Source organism: Euprymna scolopes, chromosome 7 (assembly GCF_053919585.1).
Source record: "Euprymna scolopes isolate OS-2025 chromosome 7, ASM5391958v1, whole genome shotgun sequence".
NCBI classification, from domain to species: domain Eukaryota; kingdom Metazoa; phylum Mollusca; class Cephalopoda; order Sepiida; family Sepiolidae; genus Euprymna; species Euprymna scolopes.
In genome coordinates this window covers 49,956,667-49,981,563 of record NC_136488.1, presented here as the reverse complement: position 1 = coordinate 49,981,563, position 24,897 = coordinate 49,956,667, and the positions used below count along the sequence as shown (strand labels likewise).

Below are 24,897 nucleotides of genomic sequence, written 5' to 3'. Positions count from 1 at the left end.
AGTTATCTCCCTTTGGCATTTCTAAAATTCAAACAATTTTTTAATCCAAGATGGCTGCCTTCAACGCGCTCTCATAAAAAAAAAACGTGTTTTTTCCGCTGTAAAAAAAAAACAAACTACTTGATGAAATTAAGTGAATTTTTTTTTTTTTTTTTTTTTTTTTTTTTTTTTTACACAGGCTGACATCAGTCATCACCACATTATCCAGGCCAAGAGGCCACTCAAAGATAAGGGTTAAAGAGTGTACAGTAGAAATTGGACAATATAATCATTAATGAAAATTCGGTAAATTTGTTAACTCATATGGAACGGCTCATCAAGAACTTATTTATGTTAGACTTGAAGACAACCATATTGTACTCAGCCGGAAAGCAGGAAAACGGAAGACAATTCCACAGGCATGCAGTTCTAAGAAAGAAGCTTTGTTCATGGAATCTGCGTTTAGGTTTCGGCACAGATAAAGAGTGGGGGGAATTATTGATAGTGTTTTCAGCTAGACAAGTGTTTCTTGTGAAAGTTTGGCAAGGGGGGGACCATAGACTGAAGCTCAGTCGAACACTTTCCATGAAAATAACGATACATCAGAGACAAGCTCGCAACATCTCTTCTATGAGATAGAGGTTGCAGGGAAGAGAAAAGGACATCTACGAGACTACGAAGTCTATTTTGAACTCTATCAAGGCAGGACAAGTTCTTTCTAGCAGCTCCTGCCCAGATGTGGCAACAGTATTCCATCCTTAGACATACCTGGCTCTTATATAGATAGAGAATAGCATCAGCAGTTAGATATCTACTGGATCGATAGAAAGATCCCACCATTTTTCCAGCGGCCCTGGCAACAGATTGATGTACGTGTTCCATTCAAGATCAGGAGTAATTGTCAAGCCTAGAAGCTTGTCAAAACTTGAGGCCTCCTGAAGACGAGAGCCATTCATTTCAATTGATGCCAGATGTGGATCAGAATGTTGATGATGTAAAGACAGAAGCTTGGTTTTAGATGCATTAAAAGTAACCAGCCACTCCTTTCCCCATTGTACCTCAAGATCAGAGGAGAGAGAATCAGAGAGAACTTGGTCGTTTACTATCTTAGATGTGCTACCATAAATGGTAGTGTCATCAGCATATATGTCTACAAATGATGTAAGGATGTGATTTGGAAGATCATTAATGTAGATCAGGAAAAGAGTTGGGCCCAAGATGGACCCCAGCATTAATACTGTGAGCTTCTGATTTTTGCCCCTCAACTACTACTCTTATGAAACTATCAGAAAGAAATGATTTAATAATTGAGAAGACATTTCCAGCTATACCATAGCTAGAGATCTTGAGAAGTAAACCTTTATGCCATACCCTATCAAAGGCCTTAGATATGTCAAGAGCAATTGCCCTAGAAAGGTTGCCTCCGTCGAGAGATTTGCTAATCCTATGAGATATAACTGTAAGCACATCTGCTGTAGATCTAGCAGAATGGAAACCATATTGAGTGTCACTAAGAAGGTTATTTTTGTTGAGATGGTTGATTACTTCTGTATTTAACACAGATTCCAGCAACTTACTCATGACGCACAGGAGACTTATTGGCCTGTACTGAGAGGGGGATGAGCGATCACCTGAATTCTTAAATACAGGGCATACTGATGAGATTTTCCAGGGTGATGGGAAGCACTTCTCCTTAAGACAACGTTTAAACAGTTTTGTAAGTATGGGCACTAAATGGTCCACAAGTAATCTATTTTACAATAAAAATCTGGAAAAAATCTTTATAATGTACGTACTTGTCACTGCATGAAAATGTCATATTCCAAAAATCATGTAAATCGATCAAGTAGTTTTTTTTTTTATTTAAGAAAATCAAATATTATCGGATGCTTTATCAAAGAAAAAGCCAGATGCCATCTTGTTTGAGAGATAATGCCACTAACGACCCCTGGCAGAAATATGGGTCAACAAGGGCAGTACATGCAGACCATCGAATATTTTATCAACCAAGTACTTTTTTTTTTTCTTTTTTTAAGAAAATCAAATTTTACGATTTTTAGGGATAATAAATAAATAAATTGACTTCTTTTAATACAGAGAATGTGGAAAACACTAGTTTTTTTGTTGTTCATCTGAAAACAGACTTTTATAAGCAAAGTACTTTTTTTCTTTTTTGAAGAAGAAGAAGAAGATATCTCACTGCTGATGCAATTCTCTATCTATATAAGAGCCAGGTATGTCCAAGGATGGAGTATTGTTGCCACATTTGGGCAGAAGCTGCTAGAAAGACCTTATCCTACCTTGACAGAGTTCAAAGCCTAGTGTGGGATGCCCTTTTCTCTTCCCTGCAACCTCTTTCTCACAGAAGAGACGTTGGGCCTGTCGCTGTTTTATCGCTATTTTCACGGCAAGTGCTCGTCTGAGCTCCAATCTATGGTCCCCTCTCGCCTAACTTTCAGAGAAACACTCGTCTAGCAGAAAACACTATCAATAATTTCCCCCACTCTTTATCTGTACCTAAACCTAAACATAGATTCCATGAACAAAGTTTCTTTCTTAGAACTGCACACTTGTGGAACTCGCTTTCGTTTGCCTGCTTTCCAGCTGACTACAATATGGTGCCTTCAAGTTCAGCATAAACAATTTTTGATGAACCGTCCCCTTAAGTAATCCAATTTACCAAATTTCCACTACTAACGATTACTACGATATTTTCCTATTAACTACTATACACTTTTTAACTCATCCTCAAATGGCCTCTAGGCCTTGATAAGTGGTTACTCTTATGTTAAAAAAAATTAAAAAAAAGGTGAGTTAATATCAAGTAACAAGAACTTGCCAAAAGAAATAGTATCTTTAGCAAAATGCGCACTTATTTATCAAGTCTTTTTTTTTTATCGATTCTTCAAAGCATTTCCTATTTAATGGTATCTTAGCAATATTGGGCCCACTAAAAGAAAATTATTAATTCATTTTTCAGAGATTTAAAAGTAGTGTTTTTCGTAAAAATAATGAAAATATATGCTTTTTATTTTTTGATAATAATTATTATCTAAACATATTCAGCAAATTTCACACTTCAAAATACAAAACATGAAAAATTGAACGCATTAAAAAATTTGTATTTTCAACTTTAAAATCTAATACGTGCGCAGTTGTTTTTTTTATTATCTACAATTCTTACCCTTTCACAATACAATATATTTTGTTCAGTTCCGGCTGATTATTTTAAGCATATTTGTAACCACAAATAAGAAGGGGAGGGGGGGGGGTTGTAGACAAAAAGAAATATATATAAATATCGATTATGAAAAAAAAAAGTACACCATTATAAAGTTCATTCTTCACTTAATAATTGGTCAAAATTTTGTATTGAATGGATACTTAATTTTTGGTAAATTTTTAAAGAGAGACTTCATCATAAATACTTACTTCCTCCTTCCGTTTTGGCCATGCCTAAAATAAATAAAAAAAGAACGTGTTCAAAAGTTTTACATATTTTCTTTCATGCCAATTGACTTATTTATTTTAAACTGAAACAAATTCCAGTTTGGTAATCGATCACCCATCACCAAAAAAATAATTAGTCATTTGTTGGCTTAACTGCACAATCCCTTAAGAATTTTCATATGTAATAAATTAAATTGGTACTTATGCACAGAAGGTACCGTGCTATTCTTTTATAGTATTTTCAAGTTCTATGGTATCTTTTGTTTATTAAATTGCTCGGTGAAAGTACAGAATACTTACAAAACATTTTCCCCGTGTTAAGAATGGGGTTTTAAATAACATTATTTTAGCATGGTACCTTCTCTGCATAAGTACCATAAAATAAAACTTAATAGAAAAGAAAATGTGCATTTTTCCAAAAATAATTCAACTTCATAATAAGCATGGATCCAGTAGATATTACCAGAAAAATTTATTTTTCATTTAGCTACATTGTTTAGTGCGGGTCACTTTTACAGCAGGAAGTTGTTTGTCTTGGTAAATATACGCTTGTAATGATGATGGGGGCAGGCTAGCTAAAGATGCTAGTCTATAAATAATATTAATATTTCAGGAATATAAGCTATGATATTTCTACAGAATTTGAACATAAAGCATTTTTCGAATCGGAAGCTGTGAAAAATATTTCTGGCAGACCACAATTAAAAACAAAAATGATCAAACCTAAAACCAATATAAATATGTTAGCATTGGCCATTCAGTCTCACAAATCCTAAACTAACTCTAACCAGTTTGATAAAAATTATCCACTTCGTCATCATTTCGTTAAAGAAAGGGTACTTATGCAGAATACGAACTATGCTGAAATAATAGCTTTATTTAGAAATCCATTCTTAATATGGAAAAGGTTTTTTGTAACTATTCTATACTTTTATCTAACAATTTGTAATTGATAAAGAGAAAAAAAAAGAAATTGACAGTACTCTCATGACATTCATATGACTTAAAGACACAACTAACCCTTGACACACAAGCAGACCCAACTAGCCCTTGACACAGGCAGACGCAACTAGCCCTCAACACACAGGCAGGCCCAACTAGCCCTCGACACACAGGCAGACGCAACTAGCCCTCGACACACAGGCAGACGCAACTAGCCCTCGACACACAGGCAAGACCCAACTAGCCCTCGACACACAGGCAAGACCCAACTAGCCCTCGACACACAGGCAAGACCCAACTAGCCCTCGACACACAGGCAAGACCCAACTAGCCCTTCACAGACAGGCAAGACCCAACTAGCCCTTCACAGACAGGCAAGACCCAACTAGCCCTCCACAGACAGGCAAGACCCAACTAGCCCTCCACAGACAGGCAAGACCCAACTAGCCCTCCACAGACAGGCAAGACCCAACTAGCCCTCCACAGACAGGCAAGACCCAACTAGCCCTCGACACACAGGCAAGACCCAACTAGCCCTTCACAGACAGGCAAGACCCAACTAGCCCTTCACAGACAGGCAAGACCCAACTAGCCCTCCACAGACAGGCAAGACCCAACTAGCCCTCCACAGACAGGCAAGACCCAACTAGCCCTCCACAGACAGGCAAGACCCAACTAGCCCTCCACAGACAGGCAAGACCCAACTAGCCCTCCACAGACAGGCAAGACCCAACTAGCCCTCCACAGACAGGCAAGACCCAACTAGCCCTCGACACACAGGCAAGACCCAACTAGCCCTCGACACACAGGCAAGACCCAACTAGCCCTCCACAGACAGGCAAGACCCAACTAGCCCTTCACAGACAGGCAAGACCCAACTAGCCCTTCACAGACAGGCAAGACCCAACTAGCCCTCCACAGACAGGCAAGACCCAACTAGCCCTCCACAGAAAGGCAAGACCCAACTAGCCCTCCACAGAAAGGCAAGACCCAACTAGCCCTCCACAGAAAGGCAAGACCCAACTAGCCCTCCACAGACAGGCAAGACCCAACTAGCCCTCCACAGACAGGCAAGACCCAACTAGCCCTCCACAGACAGGCAAGACCCAACTAGCCCTCCACAGAAAGGCAAGACCCAACTAGCCCTCCACAGACAGGCAAGACCCAACTAGCCCTCCACAGAAAGGCAAGACCCAACTAGCCCTCCACAGAAAGGCAAGACACAACTAGCCCTCCACAGAAAGGCAAGACCCAACTAGCCCTCCACAGACAGGCAAGACCCAACTAGCCCTCCACAGACAGGCAAGACCCAACTAGCCCTCCACAGACAGGCAAGACCCAACTAGCCCTCCACAGACAGGCAAGACCCAACTAGTCCTCCACAGACAGGCAAGACCCAACTAGTCCTCCACAGACAGGCAAGACCCAACTAGCCCTCCACAGACAGGCAAGACCCAACTAGCCCTCGACACACAGGCAAGACCCAACTAGCCCTTCACAGACAGGCAAGACCCAACTAGCCCTCCACAGACAGGCAAGACCCAACTAGCCCTCCACAGACAGGCAAGACCCAACTAGCCCTCCACAGACAGGCAAGACCCAACTAGCCCTCCACAGACAGGCAAGACCCAACTAGCCCTCCACACATGGCTAGACAGCCTTTGAATAGAAAAAGTCCAATTCAAATCATATCATTCTCCATAAAATGAAAACTCCAACTTAACCAACTGTTTGATTATCAAATAATTATTTAAATAATTCATAAAACATGACAACAATGTTCAAACTGTTTTACTATTAAATCATTATTTATGCTTATCATGATAACATGACGGCAACCATTTAAAAAAAATCTGACTCTTGCATTGTATAAACAATTCTCCAAAACATGATGACACTATAAAAAAAATTCAACTCTCGACTTGCAATTTAAACTCCTCCATAACATAATCGCATCAACTTTACTTTTCTGCCAAAAATAGCTTGTTATCTAAAAAGAAAAGAAATTGATAACAAACCCAGGACATACACAAAACTTAATTTCAGCATGTTCCCTTCGCTGCCAAACACTCCATCCACTCTTCTCTCAAATTCGTTGTTCTAATAACAGCTAATTCGTTTATATGCAAATTAATGCATCTATATTTTTTTACCATATAATTTAACAAACAAAATATTATAAAATTCGAATTGAACTCCTAAATCTAATCTAAAAAAATAGTCCAATCTGCATTTTGCATAAGTATCAAAATAAATAAAACACGAGGCTATAGCAGGTTTTATCAGGCAAGGGAAAAGGCGAAACAAAAATGCTGAAAAATGTAATTTCAGTCATTATAAAGCAAATCCAAAAGCTGATTACTCAAGTTCGTAATTTTCTAGTTAAGACAAAAACATTTATTAAACGGAAATATGTGTATGTATTAGAGGAATGGTGAGTCAAGCGACAATGTTTCAAACCGATATATTTTTTGTGGTTTCAATTTGATTGTAACGAAAAAAACTATTAGAAGCAGAAGTCCAATTATTGATTTTTTTTTTTTTTTGCATATTACATTTCATTTGTAGTAGATTTACATTAGATTTATTTTGTTTATATGTACGTGTAATATCTTGCGTTATATTGAGTTGAAGTTCAGTCAAAGGTGATTAGCACTTCCATTGTGTGGATTTGGCATCAAAGACATATCTCTGCCCAAATAAATATTGTGTTGATAAAATCTATCCTCTGCTAGAACCGGCCAAGCAAGAGATGGAACTCCAGGATACCACATTCTATTTGTGACAAAAGTCAAACGACCTTACAACTGTCTAAATGCCTGTTCCTACTTACAAAGATGATTATTTGACCATTTTCATCCCATTCCATCTCCAGATGCCATAAAGCTTTCTACTCAAATATCTTCTTCCCTTGAACTGCTAGACTTTGTAATTCCCTCCTGGGGGGCCCCTGCTTCCCTGACTGTACTGATATGCAGAAGTTCAAATGTGATGTGAACAGACATCTCACTGCCCAACTCCCTACATAGTATCTCTGCAAATCTGGCCCCATATAGTAGCCACTTATGACTTCGTGGTACTGTGCCTTGTGTTGTGTAAATTAACAATAATAAAAAAAAAAACAACAACAACCCCAGAGAAGAAACTGACTAAACTCTCAACTAAAAATCCAGTTTTAAAAAAATATAATTATTTACTTTTTGTGAAAAACATTAAAACAATATTCTAAGAAGTTTAAATTGAATGTTTGTAATGAATGGATACCCAGAACATTTCAGTTATTTAACTAAGAATCTTGAGTTATTTTCAGAAATGGCAGAAACAGTTTACAGTATATGATACCAAGTATATTAGGTTTAAAAAAAATTTATACTCCTAAAATAAAAAATTACCTAACATCACATGCTTTTTACATTTTTTTTTTTTTTTTTTCGAATTGTAAACTGCTTTGATCATTTCCAGAATTGACATCATCAAAATACTGAAATTCTTTAACTACTCATTCATTACAATTTCTTCGTAATTTTTAGCAATAATTTTCTCCATTTATTTATAATCTTTATTTATTGAAATATCACACAACAAACGAAATATCACGCAACAAACGAAATATCACACAACAAACGAAATATCACACAAATGATTTAAATCACATTCATCATAATTTGATTTAGAAAAAGAAAATTCTGAAGTTGATCTGTAAGCTTTAATTTTTTTTCAGCAGGAACCAACCTACACATCTTCTGCAATAAACCCCCAAAATATTCTGATGGATCCCAACGAACCCCTAACAGCTGACCCTCCAGCTGCTGAACCTAAAGTAGCAGAAAATGTTTCCTTTGGAGATTTAGTGACCTTATTGGAAAAAATTCAAAAGGTGAATGGAAATGCAAAGAAACGAGAAATTCTCCATCGCTTTATTCAACACTGGAGGGAGATACATAAGAATCTCCATAAAGACCAAAAAACGGTAAATATATATATATATATATATATATATATATATATATATATATAATTTTTCTTTTTTTTTTAACAATTGCTAAATATTGCATTGATCAATTTTAGAGTTCAATTTCTAAACAAGACAAATTGATGATTTTGCTTCTCTCAGATTTGGCCGATAAGGGTTGAGAACGTGTTGTATGGATAGAAATGATATGAGACTAATACAATGAATGTGTTATATGAGTCTTAAAGACTGGTTTGGTTCTGATGATCTTAGAAAAAGATTAAATCTGCACAATATAGGGAGATGTCTGCAAAACAGGAGACTTCAATGGTGTGACTATGTTGAAAGAGTGGATGAGATTTCTTGGGTCAGTAGATATGGAACCATTAAAATAGCAGTGTCACTTCACAGGGAAAAGGACAAGGAAAACATGGGAAGAAGTGATAAAAATTAGAGAAAGAGGGATAAATAAATCACTGTTCAGAATTTAATTTCTTAAAGCTGTCACATGCTTGCAAATATGTAAAATTGGTGTTAAACCAAATATAACGACAATTAGCCATCAAAAATGGTGTTCGCTAGTTTTTGTTTTAGTGTGATTGCAACAGAAGTAGATGAAGTAAGTTCAGGGAACTTTTGCTATTACTAACCAGCAGAGCATTGCAACTGTTGACGAAGGAAAGAGTATCAGACGTGTGTGCATAGTGTGATGATGTATGGAAATGAAATTTGGTCAGTAAGGGTTGAAGATAAATGTCGCAATGGAGAGAAATGGTATTAGATAGATGTGTAATATCTATTATTATCAGTAATAATCTATTAGTATTAAATAATGATAATTGCATCAAGAGAAATGACATGAGAATAATATGGTGGATGCGTAATGTGAGTCTTAAAGACAGTCTTAGATCTTATGACTTCAGAAAGATTAAACCTGAAGAGTATAGGGAGATGTGTGCAGAACAAGATGCTTTGATAGTATGGTCACATTGAAAGAGTTCTTGTGTTAATAGATGTAGAATAGGTAAGGTAGCAGGTTCAGTTCACAAGAGAAGTCTCATATAAACCTGGGAGGAAATGATAAGGATGGACTTGAGAAAAAGAGGGAGAAATAAAGACCTAGCCAGAGATAGGTTAGTTTGGAAGTCAATTTCTCAAAGCTATCCAACACCTGCCACCATGTAAAACAGATGTTAGACTGAATATGATGACAATGATGATTTATGTAGTGCTATGATGAACCAATTCTTTGACTAGTGGACAATCCAGACAATGGCTCATATGCAAACAGCTGGATTCTTGTTGTGTAAGTGGCACATAACAGAAGTAGTTGTCTCCCTTATAGCCATCTTATTTTTTTAATAACATCAGTTGTAAAAGTTATTAAGAATGACAGCACACGATGATTAAGAATTGAATGATTTTTTTTGTTGCAGTTTCTATTTTTTGTTTACAGTACACATACATGTGGGTTCTCCCCTACTCGATCTAGCTATCTTAAACACAACTGCTTTCTTTCACAGTTCAAAAAGAACACAAAGATTTTATCTGCTTATCCACTGTGTCACTAGAGACTTTTTGTTTGTGATACAACATCTTAAACACATAGCTCTAATTCTAATCTTTAACTTCTAATGGAATTTTCAGATTTTCTGCTTAATATAACCTTATGTAGAAACTTCCATTTTAAACATTATTTTAAAACACACCACATCCAATATTACTACATTTAAAATAAGATGTCTCAGTCATTTATTTATTTGTAGATGTTCTCTCTGCTCAGCCAATTTATTTTATTTCAATGAAAAGCCACATAATAAAGCAGATGCCAATACAAAAACTTTGATTATTATTTAAATGAAAAAGAAACACCAAAGAACATGTGTTAAAATGCCTTATAATAACAAACATATTGATAACCTGTCTATTGTAATAATATGAAAATAAAGTGTGTAAACTGTTTGTGATAAAAATGTGTGGAGAGTTGGTGTGCACCGACTGTAAAGAAGCACTGGCACTCAAACATGAAACTCGTCCAAAACAAAAAAAAATAAGATAAGAATAAGATGAATGTCTGGATTCGAGCTGGCAGCATAAGGAGACTTTTTTTTTTTTTTTTTTTTTTTTTTTTAATATCTTGTTCATGTGTGTTCATTGTGAGTTGGGAAGAAGACAAAAAGAAAAGTGTGATTACTGCTTGGTTGAATCAGCAAAGTGAAATGAAAAGTACAATACTGAGAATTAAGACGAGTTCTGACCCTTTTTTTCTCTGCTTTCAGGTTTGTGTGCAAATGGCTCCACACAGAACATCTAGTAAAAATAATAAATATAAAATGCTTTCATTTTGAAACAAAAATGTCTGTGTTTAAATCTTAAATAAGAAATTGTTTTGTGAGCCCATAAAACAAGACCATAAAAAGGTGATGAAATCCAAAAATTAACCAGTAGAAATTTGATGACTTAACTCGGCACTTGGGTTGCATCTACTCACTTGTCAGCCTGCCATCATGTTGCCACACCTATTCACCAACACGGATTAAAAAATAGTAATTTCTGTCTCTTCGTTCTTTATAATCACTCCTAAAAACAAACACATTGATGCTAGTTATATGAATTTCTCTTCTTTTTCCCATGAGCTCCATTTAGCATGCTTGTGCAAAACCTGTGTTTTGATGTGTTGGCAGTTTTAAACATATTAACATACTCTCAGTTTCATGTTACTGCATCTATTATTTGATATAATTTCCAGTTTAATATTGGATTTGTGCATTATAGATATTTTTTGTTTAATTAATCTATCATTAAAGTAAATCATACTTAAAAAAAATTCATAGATATCACCTTTGTCAAATTTGGTGCTAATTTCTTGTGATGGAAAAAATATCATACACCAAAAATCATGTAAATTGATCAAGTAGTTTTACTTTTATAATAAAAATCATTTTTAAACAAATTTGATTTTTTTTTTTTCTAATGCCCTCCCCGTATTAAAAATCGCTTTCTAAGATTTCACAAAAGTTTGAATTATTTGGAATTATCTTTTTCTTGCAAAATGGTGTCGATGTAACGTCGTCTATGGACCAACACATATTGTGTGCAGTTTCAAGCACAAAGGAGACCAAGACAAAGAATAGAAAATAACTCTGACTTGCTTGTTCTTTTTAACAACATTTATTTCCTCGTTATTACAGCCGTGACACCACTCACATGATCTCAAGCATCCTTCACACCTCGCACATGATCATGAACGTTATCCATGTCTCTCACAAGATCTTTGTCTTTTTCTTTTTTTTATAGCTCCCCACCACCCACCAGTGACATCAATTCTCATACATTTACAAACACGCATCCATGCTATGTTACATCAAGAGATCATTGATTGTCATTTAACCATAAAATTTTATTTTCTTTTTAAGACATAACTACTTGATTAATTTATGTGATTTTTTGGTGTTCAATAGTTTCTTTCCATCATGGGTAGATACATCATACAGAATTTTTTTCTTTAATTTTGATATTTTTTAGGGGGATGGGATAGATTAGCATTGTAAATTTTCATAAACATAACATAAAACTTTAAGAGTACCTGGATAGGTTTTTAAGACATGTTGGTTAGAAAACTTTTTTAAAAGAAAAAAGTCGAACGATTAATTGACTATAAATGACAAAGATGAAAATTTAAGAGATACATGCATGTTTACTTTTTTTCTAAATGATTTTTATTTATTTTCAGGCCGACTCTTTTTATCCTGCATTACGTCTCTTGCTGCCACATTTGGAAAGAGAACGATTAGCTTATGGCATCAAAGAAGTCAGTGGCACAAAGAGCAACACTTTCTTTCTTCTTCTTCTTTTTTTTTTTTTTTTTTTTTTTACACATTTAAAAGCTAAGGAACAAATCTATTATTTATACGTGAAATAGATTAAAAGGGCAAAAATCTGACAAAATGTAAAAGTTAAATTTGAAAGAAACAAAGGGATTAAAATAAACATGTCTGTATGAAATGAAATAAAATCAACAACAAAGAAATGCATAGGGAAGAGATCAATATTTCACCAAAGAGTTTATTTAGGCTTTTTCAAGATAAAGGCATGTTATGGGAAAAATAATTCAATCATGCATACAGACTTAGGCAGTAGTGTTACGTTGTGGGGTGGTGTTTATATATATATGTGTCGTGTGATTGCGTGTCGTGTTACTAAATAGTGGCTTCTTCACTATCTGAACCTTAAATTATCATTTTGCAGTCTATTTATGTTCCGTGATCATCAAAATGTGTTGCGTGTGTGTGTGTGTGTGTGTGTTGCGTGTGTGTATGTGTCAGACATGACATAAACATATACATGTATTTCGACATACCTCATCAACTTTTCAACTGCATCATTGGTCTTTTGGTCTACCTGAAAATTTCATCTGTTCTTGGATGGAAACTGGAAACTAGACGAATGCATTTCAACTCCAAGACGATTGTTGGTTTTATATAGTTTTTTATTACTTCGCAGGTGTCGATCGCAGAAGAATGAAAAGTGAATACCTTTGCTGGGGGGGGGGGTAATTCTAGTCTCCATTTTGAGACACGTCAGCTCTCTCCCAGGTGAGGGGAGGGGGGGACGACCTGTTAAACCGTCATCTGTTTGATGTCTTCTTTCCAATTCATCTATTATCTCTACTAACCTGAACATGTGACAACAGCGACGCGTACTTCCGATCAGTTGATCAAATGCTTCGGGTGCACTTGTCCAGTTTACACCTTAACATGTTTTGACAACTTTTATCAAAACATAGTTTTACATCTCATCTCTTGATTACTTCCAATTAGATAGATAGATTGATTGATAGATCAATAGCTAGATGAACAGATATAAAGATAGATAACAGATAATTTCTCAATATAACAGTAGAAGAAATGATTTGAAACGGTGCGGGGAAAAACTTGGGTATATGTAAGTAAAGAAGTAAGCATGTATATCGAGAATGGCTTTGTTGCTGTCAGGCATGGTTCTGTTTCACCCTAAAAAGTCCTCCTTCCCAGTCTTTACCTTCTCTCAAAGGAGTTTATTGCTATTCACTTGCAGCACTCCTGCTGAAGAATGTTGATGGGACTATTCAGGCGTTTTTTGTAGGTCCAAGCACACTTTACCTAATTTGCTAGCTTTTCAAAATATATGCAGAATGGGCTGTAGTAAGAGATGGTTGGCCTGCCAGTTAGGTAGTGAGTGAATGGAGAGTAGGTATAATGGGTTAGAAAGGTGTGTGTATGTAGAAGATAATCATGTTATTAGGTTTGTGCAAAAATAATGTTTTTTTATATATAGTTGAACGTCAAAAACGACATTATTTTTGCACCAACCTAATAAGAGAAAAAGACTAACACAGTAGATGGAGAAAGGAAGGGGTCATACGATAGATTTACTGTGAAAAGATGGAAGCAAAGGAGGTATGTGTAATGTCCAAAGTGAAGAGAAGGGAGACTCAAAAAATATAATGAGAGGTAAAATTGGGACATAACTTGTCTATTAGAATAGCTTTTCCACAATTGTTTTTTGGCAAGGGTTGAGAAAATTACAACAAAAACAGGCATTACTTTATATTATTGATTAAGCGTGCAATCAGGTTTCTTTCCATGAAGCATCTGTGATGCAATTTATGAATTTATTTGATTATTGCAACATAAGCGAACATTCAAGCGCAAAACAAGAGCATTTTTCACATCGATGAGTTTAATGGCTCTGTTATGTTCATAAAGACATTTTAATCCTTTTGTTTCCTTTTCAATTTTGTCATATATATATATATGTATATATATATATGTTTGTGGGGAAAATATGCATATTCAATTATATTACACTCTTTATTTATATCAATCCTTTTATCTATGAAGCTCAATGTATGTTAAATATAATATAATTACAGAGCATATACAAATAAATGACAAAAGTCGATTTCCAAATTCCAAAACGTTGTTCATCTTGTCGTTTATTTCTTTCAACATGTTAAAATGTTCAATTGTTGACATGTTTCGTAGCACAGAAACAGTCATAAAATTTTTTTTTTTTTTTTTGCATAATAAGAATAACTCCTTAATTTTACAAAGAAAGAAAAAAATCAAAGATGGCACAAATATCATAAAAACAATGCAATTAATCTTCATATTTTTTTTCGGATTTAAGTAATCATGCTGAAATTCTTTTTCCTGTTCATTTTAAAGTTAACGAGTTCTTATTTTTCTGATGAGTCAGGGTAAGAAATATTAAAAAAATTGACATAATAATTATATGAGTGTTTCTGCGCTACAAAACAGGTGCTGTCAAAAATTGAACATTTTAACATGCTGAAATAAATAAATGCTAAGATGAACAACATCTTGGAATTTGGAATATAGACTTTTTGTCATTTTTGTGTGTGTGTGTGTGTATGTATGTATATATATATATATATATATATATATATATATATATATATATATATATATATATATATGGCAATTAAACTACACAGAATATTCCATGTTTCATTTTTGGGAGAATTTGTCAGGCTTGAGGAATTCTTACGAGAATGAAACTCGGAATATTCTGTGTAGCTTAATTGCCATATATATGTATATATATATATATATATATATATATATATATAACCGCTGCCATTGTGGTAATGCAAAGCTATCTGTAAAAACGACTTTAAATTTTCTTTGGTAAATTTTTTCTCTATATATATATTTGTATATTTCATTTGGATTTTCTGCTTTACTTTCGCTTTATATTTTTCCTATTACATAACCCGTTCCTGTAGCATTTACTTCTCTTTTTACATTTCTCCTACTATTTTATATTTATAATTTTATTGTGTTGCTTTTTATACATGCATCCCAAATTTTCTGTGCAACTATAAAAAAATTTTCTTTTAAAAAAAATAGCAGATATATATATATATATATCTGCCTAATTGGAATACTCACCAAAACATGTTTAATTCATCATATATCAATATATATAAGCTAATATAATTAAAATATATCTAAACCTACTAGACAAGTTCTGTCTGAAAATGAAATACCTCCACCAAATATTTAAACAAGTTTTGTAGAAAATATTTATTTTGACTCCTCATCTTTTTATTTATTTTTTTCAGCACATGTTGGCTCGGCTTCTGATTGATGTATTGTGTTTAGCAAAGGACAGCGCAGATGCATTGAAATTGTTGCACTACAAAACTACCAAAACTACTCAGTTTGTACGTTTTATGAATTTCTTTCAATTTGTCAACTTGAGTTTCGAAATCATTTAATATCTAAAAAAAAATTTTTTACTCAACTATTTCAAAATATCATTTCACTATCAATTATTGTTGTGTGTGTGTGTGTGTGTGTGTGTGTGTGTGTGTGTGTGTGTATATCTATATATAGATATATAAAAATGACCTTGTCTACAGACTTGAAACTTGATATATAGGATCTTTGGACCTGTGGAAAAAATTTGATTTGGTTTTTAGCTGGCAAAAATAGCTATTAAGGGGGTCAAAATTGAAAAAAAATTGGAACTTGGCAAGAGTAAGTCAACTTAAAATTCCATTCTACACATATGCAAATATACTTTTATACTTTTTTACAATGTTATTTTAGTTTTTATATGTGCAAATAGTAACAAATAAGGCTGAAGAGCTATATTTTGGCTCCAATTCTAGCTGATGGCACTCAAGTCATATTTTTTTTAACTTTTGAAATTACTACTATATATTGGGTACAATATGATAATCAATAGAGAATTGGCTCTATGACAATAAATATAAATTACAATATCATTTAAACCTATTTTACGACTGGGCATTAGCAGGCAGCCTGCTAGTACGTATATATATATATCAATCAGGTAATAGATAAGAAAAGTTTACTAGATAAAAGCAAATGTAACTTCAATCTAATAAAAATATTTATATATTAATCTCAACCAAATAAAAAATCTCAGTACGATGACAATAGGAAGTAGAGCTTGACACAAGAAGCATAATCCATATTCCGTGAAGTTTCAAAGATTATAAATTTTTTCTCTTCAGATGGAAAGAAATGTTAGCAAATTTATACATAAAGCAAAGCTAAAAATTTGCTGATTTTAGCATAGTATGAAACTGTATTCATTACATGAAGGTGGTCATAAAATGCAAAAAGATTGTTAAACAAATTGAACTGCGGAATAAGGATTATCTTTGTTTGAGCTATTCTGTCAAAAAATAAATTTTAAATGTAAATTTTAATTTACTGTTATTTATGCTTCTTTATATATATATATATATATATATATATATATATATATATATATATATATATATATAAAACAGACCACCCAGCATTGCCTGGTCGTACAATATACTTAAATATGATATTTTGATTAATGCAGATTTCGTATTTATTATATTATATTGGAGCCAGTATATTGTAATGATTTAAAAAGTTAAAAACAATGACTCGAGCGCCACCACTGAGAATCAAAATCAAAATGTTTAGCTTACAACTTTTTCCTTCGACATTAATGCCTGAACTATGAACACGTGTTTGCTGCAAGGCTACAAATTAAAACATGAACCCAATAGCTATTACCTTATGCATGCATATTCGTAATGCTGTCGTTCAACCTTCATCTGGCAAATTTCATTTTTTTAATTTTCACTTTTGCACCGATTTTCTCTGGCTAAAACCCAAATACAAAGTTTCACATGGGTTCGAATACCCTATATATTAAGTTTCATGTATGTGGACTAAAAATTGACTGAAGTGTGTTAAGCAAAATTTTTTAAACAAATATATATATATATATATATATATATATATATATATGCATACATAAATATATATATAGAAAGAGATTTGTGCTAAGTATAACCTTATGCAAGTATAAATCATGTAGAATATCTGCATGGATGAATATAATTACACGTAATAGTTAACTAAAGATGATCACCCCATAAGAAAACTGAAAAAAAAAAACAAATAGAGAATTAAAATGAATGTTTAAAAGAATATGCAAATTAGCTAGATCTTTTGCAGATGAATGCAATTCCACGACCCATATATAACAAAGTTGTATTTTCTTTTTAAAGAAATAGAAAAGAGGTTTTTAATATGAATATCAATACACAAAAAAAAAAATTCATAGGAGTGTATATATATATATATATATATATATATATATATATAAACTATCAATACAGCAGAAAAGAAATGTTTACCCGATATAATCAGAGGTAAACTTCAATTTAATGTAAATATTAATATTCATATATTAATGAATTGATCCCAACCAAATAAAAAAGCTCAATACAAACACAATAGAAAGTAGAGATTATTATAGGGAAAAATAAAAGAATTTAAAACTGTAAATTAAAATTTACAATTAAATTTATTATTCAGCAGAATACTCCAAAAAAAATTTTCAAAGTCCTTATTCTATGGAGTTTCAAAGAATGTCACTCTTGCTATTTTTATCATCAGAGGACAATAGGAAATTACCAAATTATAATTGTAGCAAAGCTAGAATTTGCTGGTTGATGCATTAGCTGAAACAACAATTTATAAATAATAGCCACAACAGAAAATGGGGTGAAAAAAAAACAAATATACAGCAAATAAATATTACTTACCTATATAAGTTTCTTTATTTGCATGTGTTTTAACTTAATTTAAAGCATTGTTTTTAGTTTAATACACATCTAGTGTCTGGTTAGAACAAGAAAAAAAAATGGTTGGCATTAGACAATCATGTGGAGTTTCAATAATTGCTCAAAAATCAAAAATTACACAAAAATACCGGTAATAAAATTATGCAGTTTTGTAAAGCATATTTTCACACAATTGATGACAGCTATTAGCTGTGATTCTGTCTAATTTTTATTTATTTTGTGATCATCTAATGTTAGCCTTTTTTTTCCATTCTAACTTAACTGAGTTAACACTAGGTATGTAGTAAATTAAAAAAAAAAAACCTTTAAAAATAAGTTAAAACATAAAAACATTATCCATGTAGTTAGAAGAGTAACTTATCTTGCCTTCGATAACATTTATTTGTTGTGTATTTATGTTTTTCATCTTTTCATTTTGTTTTGTCGGCTATTGATGCTATTTGATCTACATGTACGCTATTGTTTTCAATTACATTCCAAAAAATATAAAATAGAAAGAGGCCAAAAATATAGTATAGAAAATGTTTGTTGTCTACTATCCACTTGTCTTAGATGGTTATGGAGCAGTAGCAGGAAGACGACAATGTTTCAATGGTTAACAGCACAAATTGACAATATGCATGTACCAAGTTCAAATCTAATTTCCACAGAAATACTTTCACTTAGGGATGTTGGCAACTTTCATATAGTCCCTACTATAAGTACCCTATGTCTTTCTAGAAAGGATTCTAGCTTGAAATATATTGAAGAAAACGATGCCAACAATAATCATCTGATTTGTATGAAAATGAATGATGCTCAGCAGCCTCTTAAGAAAGAGTTCACTAGCACTTACTCAGAGCTCTATGGATAAATTTATCTTTAGTTGACCTTTGGCAACTAAATATTTTCGTGCACTAGCCAAATAGAAAAGTTACTAGCCAAACCCATATGATTTTTAGAATATGACATCTTCGTTCTGTGATGAGTTTGTACATCATAAAGTTTTTTTTTTTAATAAGTGTAAATCTAAATATACAACAAATTTTATGTTGATACTTGAACGTATAAACATTCTAATGTCTTCAGATGTTTTTTAAACAGCCTTCATTAAAAAAAAAGTATATTGTTCTATTAAACTTTTATTATTTAAATAATTTAACTTTGCACGTTTATATTTAAAAAAATAGTTGAAAAGATATTTTTCACTCAGTAGTGAGCTTTGGAAGATCGTTAGCAAAAGAAATACAATCGCCAAAAGATAAGCATTTCATTATTTCTAGTCGCCATTTTGAAAAAGTCACTCGTAAATGCGACTGTTTCAGTCGCAATGTAGAGCCCTGTTACTACTTGCTTCCACCCATCATAATGTCCAAACTTTTGACCCAGTGCATGTATTTCACATCTTGGAGAGATGGAAAAATCTATTCGACATCAACATTGTTTCTCAACCTGATGATTAGGAGGTGATGGTGGCTAAGTTAATAACAATGCAGACTGCCAACCTGGGTGTGCCAAGTTCAAATTCTGTTCGTTCCACAGAAACATTTTCATTTAAGATATTGGCAGCCTTTGCATGGTTCCTTCTGTAGGTACCCAATGTTTTTCTAGAAAGAATTTTGACTAGAACTATATTGGGGAAACCAATGCCAACAACAGAATCATCTGATTTATATCAAATGAATGAAGTCCACTGATCTCCATGCCTAACTGCGATTGAGTGTTTAAAAAAAAAAAAAAAAAAAAGCAGACAACATAAGACTGCTGACTTTTTGTTATGCTTTTCATTATTTATTTTTGATATTTCAGTGTTTATTCAGATTGGCACTTATGGCGGCATTTAAAATTTAAAGAAAATACACAAATGTCTGTGTGATATACATACTAGTCACGGGATGAAGATGAAAGATTTAAAAAATCACAGAATTTGATCAAGTAGTTTTTTTTTTTTTATTCAAGAAAATCGAATTTTACTATTTTGATGGGGGGGGGAAACATGCAACAAATCGGTAGACAAGGGCAGACAACCCTAATGCACGTGGAAACTGTCAAAATTACCGATAAGTGACACGGACGAGGCCATGTTTTACTAGAGAACATAGTAATGGAGGCAATCGGTGATTGTTTTGACACTGATTACCTTCCATTGCTATGTTCTCTAGTAAAACATGGCCTCGTCCCCGTCACTCATCAGTAAAATACGGCAAATTTATTTTTCATAAGTAAAAACAAAAGTAACTTAATCAATTTTTTGGGGTTTTTTTTTTATAAAATCTTCATTCCTGACAAGTAGGTACAACATAAAAGTTTTTTTGTTTATTGCTGTATATGTATATGTATATATATATATATATGTATATATATGTATATGTATATATATATGTATATGTATATATATATTCCAATCTGAATTAACACTGATATTTCCTTTGACAATTTATCTTCATTATTTTCTAAAGATTTCTTTGAATTATGCTTATTTTATTTTCTTTAATCTGTTAGGGTGTTGGAGATTTTGCAAACATGGCTTACTTTGTCCTTAAGAACCGCTGCCCAGAACAGGGAACACTGACCATTGCTGACGTGAATCGTTGCCTGGATGCCATTGCAATCAATAATTCCAGCAAGAACAAAGAATTGGTGCGCAAGAACATGATGCACCTACTACGTAATTTGACCGCCTTGGAACAAAAATGGTTGATTCGAATGATCTTGAAGGATTTGAAAGTTGGCCTCAGCCAACAATCTGTATTAGCTGTGTTTCATCCAGATGCCGATGAAATGTACAACGTCAATAACAGTTTGGAAAAAGTAAGGAATTCCAAGATGTTTATTTACAGGCTGCCTGCAAATTTTTTTTTAATGGAAATCGCTCTAGACAAAGCATGAAGCCATTTGATGTAAAGAGCTAACAAGAACAAAAGATGATTATCACAATGGCATGATATGTCTATTGGCCTTATTCTTGAAAAGAGTATGGGTATAGAAGGCTATAAGTAGAAGAAAAACAGTCAGCAGGAAGAGTTCCACAAGTCTGCATGGTACTTGAAAAAAAAGCTACTGGAATAGGAAACTGCATGACAATGAGGTATTAATACAGTGAATTAATGGAGACCACTAGACCAACAAGTCAGAAGAGCTGGAACAAAGGAAGCAAGAAATAGATTAAAAAATTCTGAAAAACACATACCATAATAGTATGGCATGTGTTATTCATAATTGATCTATTTCCTGCTTCTTTTGTTACAGCGACTGGCAATTCGGGAGCCCCCTGCAGTAATGATGTGGTGTGTTGCACACAGGGCCTTTGAGCGTGTAGTGTTGTAGCTTAGTGAATGTGTAGAGTGCTTAGCTGCTTGGCTTTCAGGTGCTTTGCTCCTCTTGCTTCCAGCTGTAACCGCCACCTATACTCGCAAGAGTGAAGGGGAGGCAGTTTAGTAAGCCCTGCCCACTGGTGGTTAGAGCGTCTCACTGGTCAAGACTCGCATGCCACCTCCTCGTGGTACATCACGGTTTAACTGGGTACCTTGCGGCCCCAGGCTAAGTGTATGTGGGATCTCGGAGTAGTCTGGAGCCCCAGAGGTGTTGAGTGCATGGCCCTCCGGCGTGAGGACACGCCCTGGCTTACACCAATCCAGACCCCAGCTATGTGGTCAAATAGCAAAATGTCATCTCGGCAGCAGGAGTTGGCAGTCATGGTATGAGCGCAGCTGATATATTTTTCAACCACCGGTCTCCCATGGCGGATCACTGAGCGGATGAATCAAGAACGATCAACGGTCAGGGATCAACACCCAGTTAGCGGGTACTGCGGGGCAACCTACCACTGCTCCAGCTGTCGCACTCCTGTGCTCCGCTGGGGTCCGCAATGTTGGGTCCAGAGGTGGATGTTCTGTTCTGGGCATGCACTCATCCACTACTTCCCTGCCCCGGCGCTTGACGTTTCAGGCAACTACTATGGATATGTCAAGAATAAATTCTCAGCGACTGGCAATTCGGGAGCCCCCTGCAGTCGGGGGTGCTGTCGTTGCTCGGCAGGGCCCGCGTTCTAGGCAGGCGCGCCCCGGTCGACATCCTGCTACTGCCTCCCCACTACACCTGGCCTGCTGGAATGTCCGCTCCCTTGGGGTGACTTCCTCTCTTGACAGTTTTCATCCTCGGAAGTCTGCTGTTATCGACCTGGAATTACTCCGGTTGGGGGTGGATGTCTCAGCACTAGGCGAGACATGGCTCACTGGAAATGGCTCCATACGTGAAGCTAACTTCACATTTTACTGGACTGGCTGCCCTGACTTGGAGAGACCAAAACATGGAGTGGGTTTTGCCATCTGCAACAAGCTGCTCAGCTTTGTCGAAACTCCCGTCGCCATCTCTCCCAGATTAATGTCACTACAGCTACACACCACCTCTGGTCCAGTGTCCCTATTGTCTGCCTACGCCCCAACCCTCACCTCGCCGGATGACCAGAAAGATGCTTTCTATCTCCAGCTGAGTGAGACCCTCTCCAAAATCGACCGCGGTCACCGCATAATCATCCTGGGTGATCTCAACGCTCGAGTAGGCAGTAACACCAATGCCTGGCCTGATGTCCTGGGTCCTCACGGAGTGGGCTCTATGAATGAAAATGGACAGCGTCTTCTGGAACTCTGTGCTACACACAGGCTGTGCATCCCATCAACCTTCTTTAAGGGCTCACCGTGGTCGAAGATGACATGGCAACACCCACGCTCTAAGCGCTGGCACCAGCTGGACCATGTGATCACTCAAAAGAAGCACCTCCAGGATATCATCCACTGCAGGACAATGCACTCTGCGGACTGTGACACAGACCACTCACTTGTGCGCTGTAAGCTTAAACTAAAGCCAAAGAAAATCCACCTGTCTTGCTCAAAACCACTTTCAACGCTCAATGTTCTTGCTACTAAGTCCAAGGAGAAATGCCAACATTTTCAAGCTTCAATACAATCCACCTTTGTCCAGTCTGCACCCCCTCAGGATGCTGCCTCTGCCTGGCTGCGGATTCGTGACACTGTTGGAGTTTGCGCACTCTCCAGTTTTGGTAGACGTACAGTAAAGCAGCCGGACTGGTTCAGACACCACGCGGACACACTCCATCAAGCACTAGCAGAAAAGCGAGCGGCAAGACTGGCTGTGATGCAGGACCCCTCTCCTCAAGCTACTAGCCTCTGGAAGCAGAGCCGCTCAAAAGTGCAGCGCCTAACTCGAGAGGTTAAACACAACTATTGGAGTGACATCTCCAAGCGTGCTGAAGACTGCTCTGCCACCGGCAACACCGGTGGCATGTACCAAGCTCTGAAAGAGGCTCTAGGTCCTCCTGTGAAGAAATCATCTCCTTTGCGATCTCTGACCGGAGAACTACTCACCAATCCTGATGATCAGCTTGACCGTTGGGTGGAGCACTACAGCTCACTGTATGCTCAACCTGTAGCAGCTAGTGAGGCTGCTATAATAGCTGCTGTTCCCCAACTACCAGTCCTCCATGAGCTAGATTACGACATCACCATCGATGAAGTACACAAGACCATCAAGCTACTGAGGAACAACAAAGCCCCCGGCGTGGATGGGCTACCTTCAGAAATCTTCAGATGCGGTGGTGACTCACTAACTGAGGAACTCCATCATCTCTTCTCAATCTGCTGGAATGAAGGTACTATTCCCGATGAACTTCGTAACGCCAACATAGTTACCCTGTATAAGAACAAAGGGTTTCGCTGCGACTGCAACAACTACCGTGGCATATCTCTACTTTCCCAGCCTGGAAAGATCTATGCCCGCTTAGTCCTGCCACGTCTCCAGATTATTGCCAACAGAATTCTTCCTGAGAGTCAATGTGGCTTTCGACCTGGCCGCTCTACCACTGACATGATCTTTTCTGTTCGTCAGATCCAGGAGAAATGCATTGAGCAAGGCCGTCCTCTCTATGCAGTTTTCGTTGACTTGACGAAGGCCTTTGATTATGTTAGCAGATCAGGGCTATTTCTAGTCCTCCGTCTACTGGGCTGCCCTCCCAAACTCCTGAAAACCATACAAGAATTTCACGATCAGATGAAGGCTACAGTACAGTTTGAGGGCTCTCGTTCTAAAGAGTTCCCCATCTCTTGTGGTGTCAAGCAAGGCTGCGTGTTAGCTCCTACTCTGTTCGGAATATATTTCTCAGCTGTTCTGCGCCGAGCCTTCCCAAACCCAACTGGAGTGCTCCTTCACACTCGCAGTACTGGAGGCCTATTCAACCTGGCCAGGCTACGCTCAAAAACTATGGTTAACCGCGTACAGATCCGTGAACTCCTGTACGCTGATGATGCTGCCTTCATCGCCAACTCGGAGGTTGAGCTTCAGGCAATGTGCTCCTCCTTTGCTTCTGCCTGCGAGGAGTTTGGTCTCAAAATCAGCCTAGGCAAGACGGTGGTCTTTGCCCAGCCTGCTGGGCTTTCACCCATAATAACCGTAAACAATCATGTACTGTCAAACGTCACCAAGTTCACTTACTTGGGTTCTACAGTTGATAACACCAACAGTCTTGATTGTGAACTGGACTCCCGCATTGGAAAGGCATCAACAACTTTCGGCAGGCTTAGTGAGAGAGTCTGGAAGAACAAGTCCCTCTCGCTACACCTAAAGATCAAGGTTTACGAGGCCTGCATCCTCAGCACTCTCCTGTATGGCAGTGAGACTTGGTGCACCTACCGCCGACACGAACACCGTCTGAACGCCTTCCACTTCCGATGCCTGCGCACAATTCTTGGATTCACATGGAAGGATCATGTACCAAACACAGCTATCCTCTCCACGACCAAGAGTACTGACATGTACACAGTGCTGCGCATCCGTCGCTTACGTTGGGCTGGCCACACCTGCCGCATGGACGACAGCCGGCTACCAAAAGCACTTCTCTTTGGAGAGATAG

At 36.1% G+C, this 24,897-nt stretch overlaps 1 protein-coding gene across 3 annotated transcripts in view; it reads left to right on the top strand.

Moving 5' to 3' along the window:
• The window catches only part of LOC145279729 (DNA ligase 4-like), a 73,404-nt gene that overhangs the window by 2,027 nt on the left and 46,480 nt on the right, over window positions 1-24,897 (top strand). For 2 of the 3 annotated variants that reach the window (XM_080131022.1, XM_080131020.1), the window contains exons 2-5: window positions 8,093-8,341; window positions 12,057-12,134; window positions 15,453-15,554; window positions 20,475-20,783. In XM_080131022.1, coding sequence (XP_079987148.1) covers window positions 8,141-8,341; window positions 12,057-12,134; window positions 15,453-15,554; window positions 20,475-20,783 — 690 coding nt within the window. In that variant the 5' untranslated portion in view covers window positions 8,093-8,140. The remainder of the gene's footprint in view (window positions 1-8,092; window positions 8,342-12,056; window positions 12,135-15,452; window positions 15,555-20,474; window positions 20,784-24,897) is intronic. The other variant, XM_080131021.1, reaches the window with a different exon arrangement.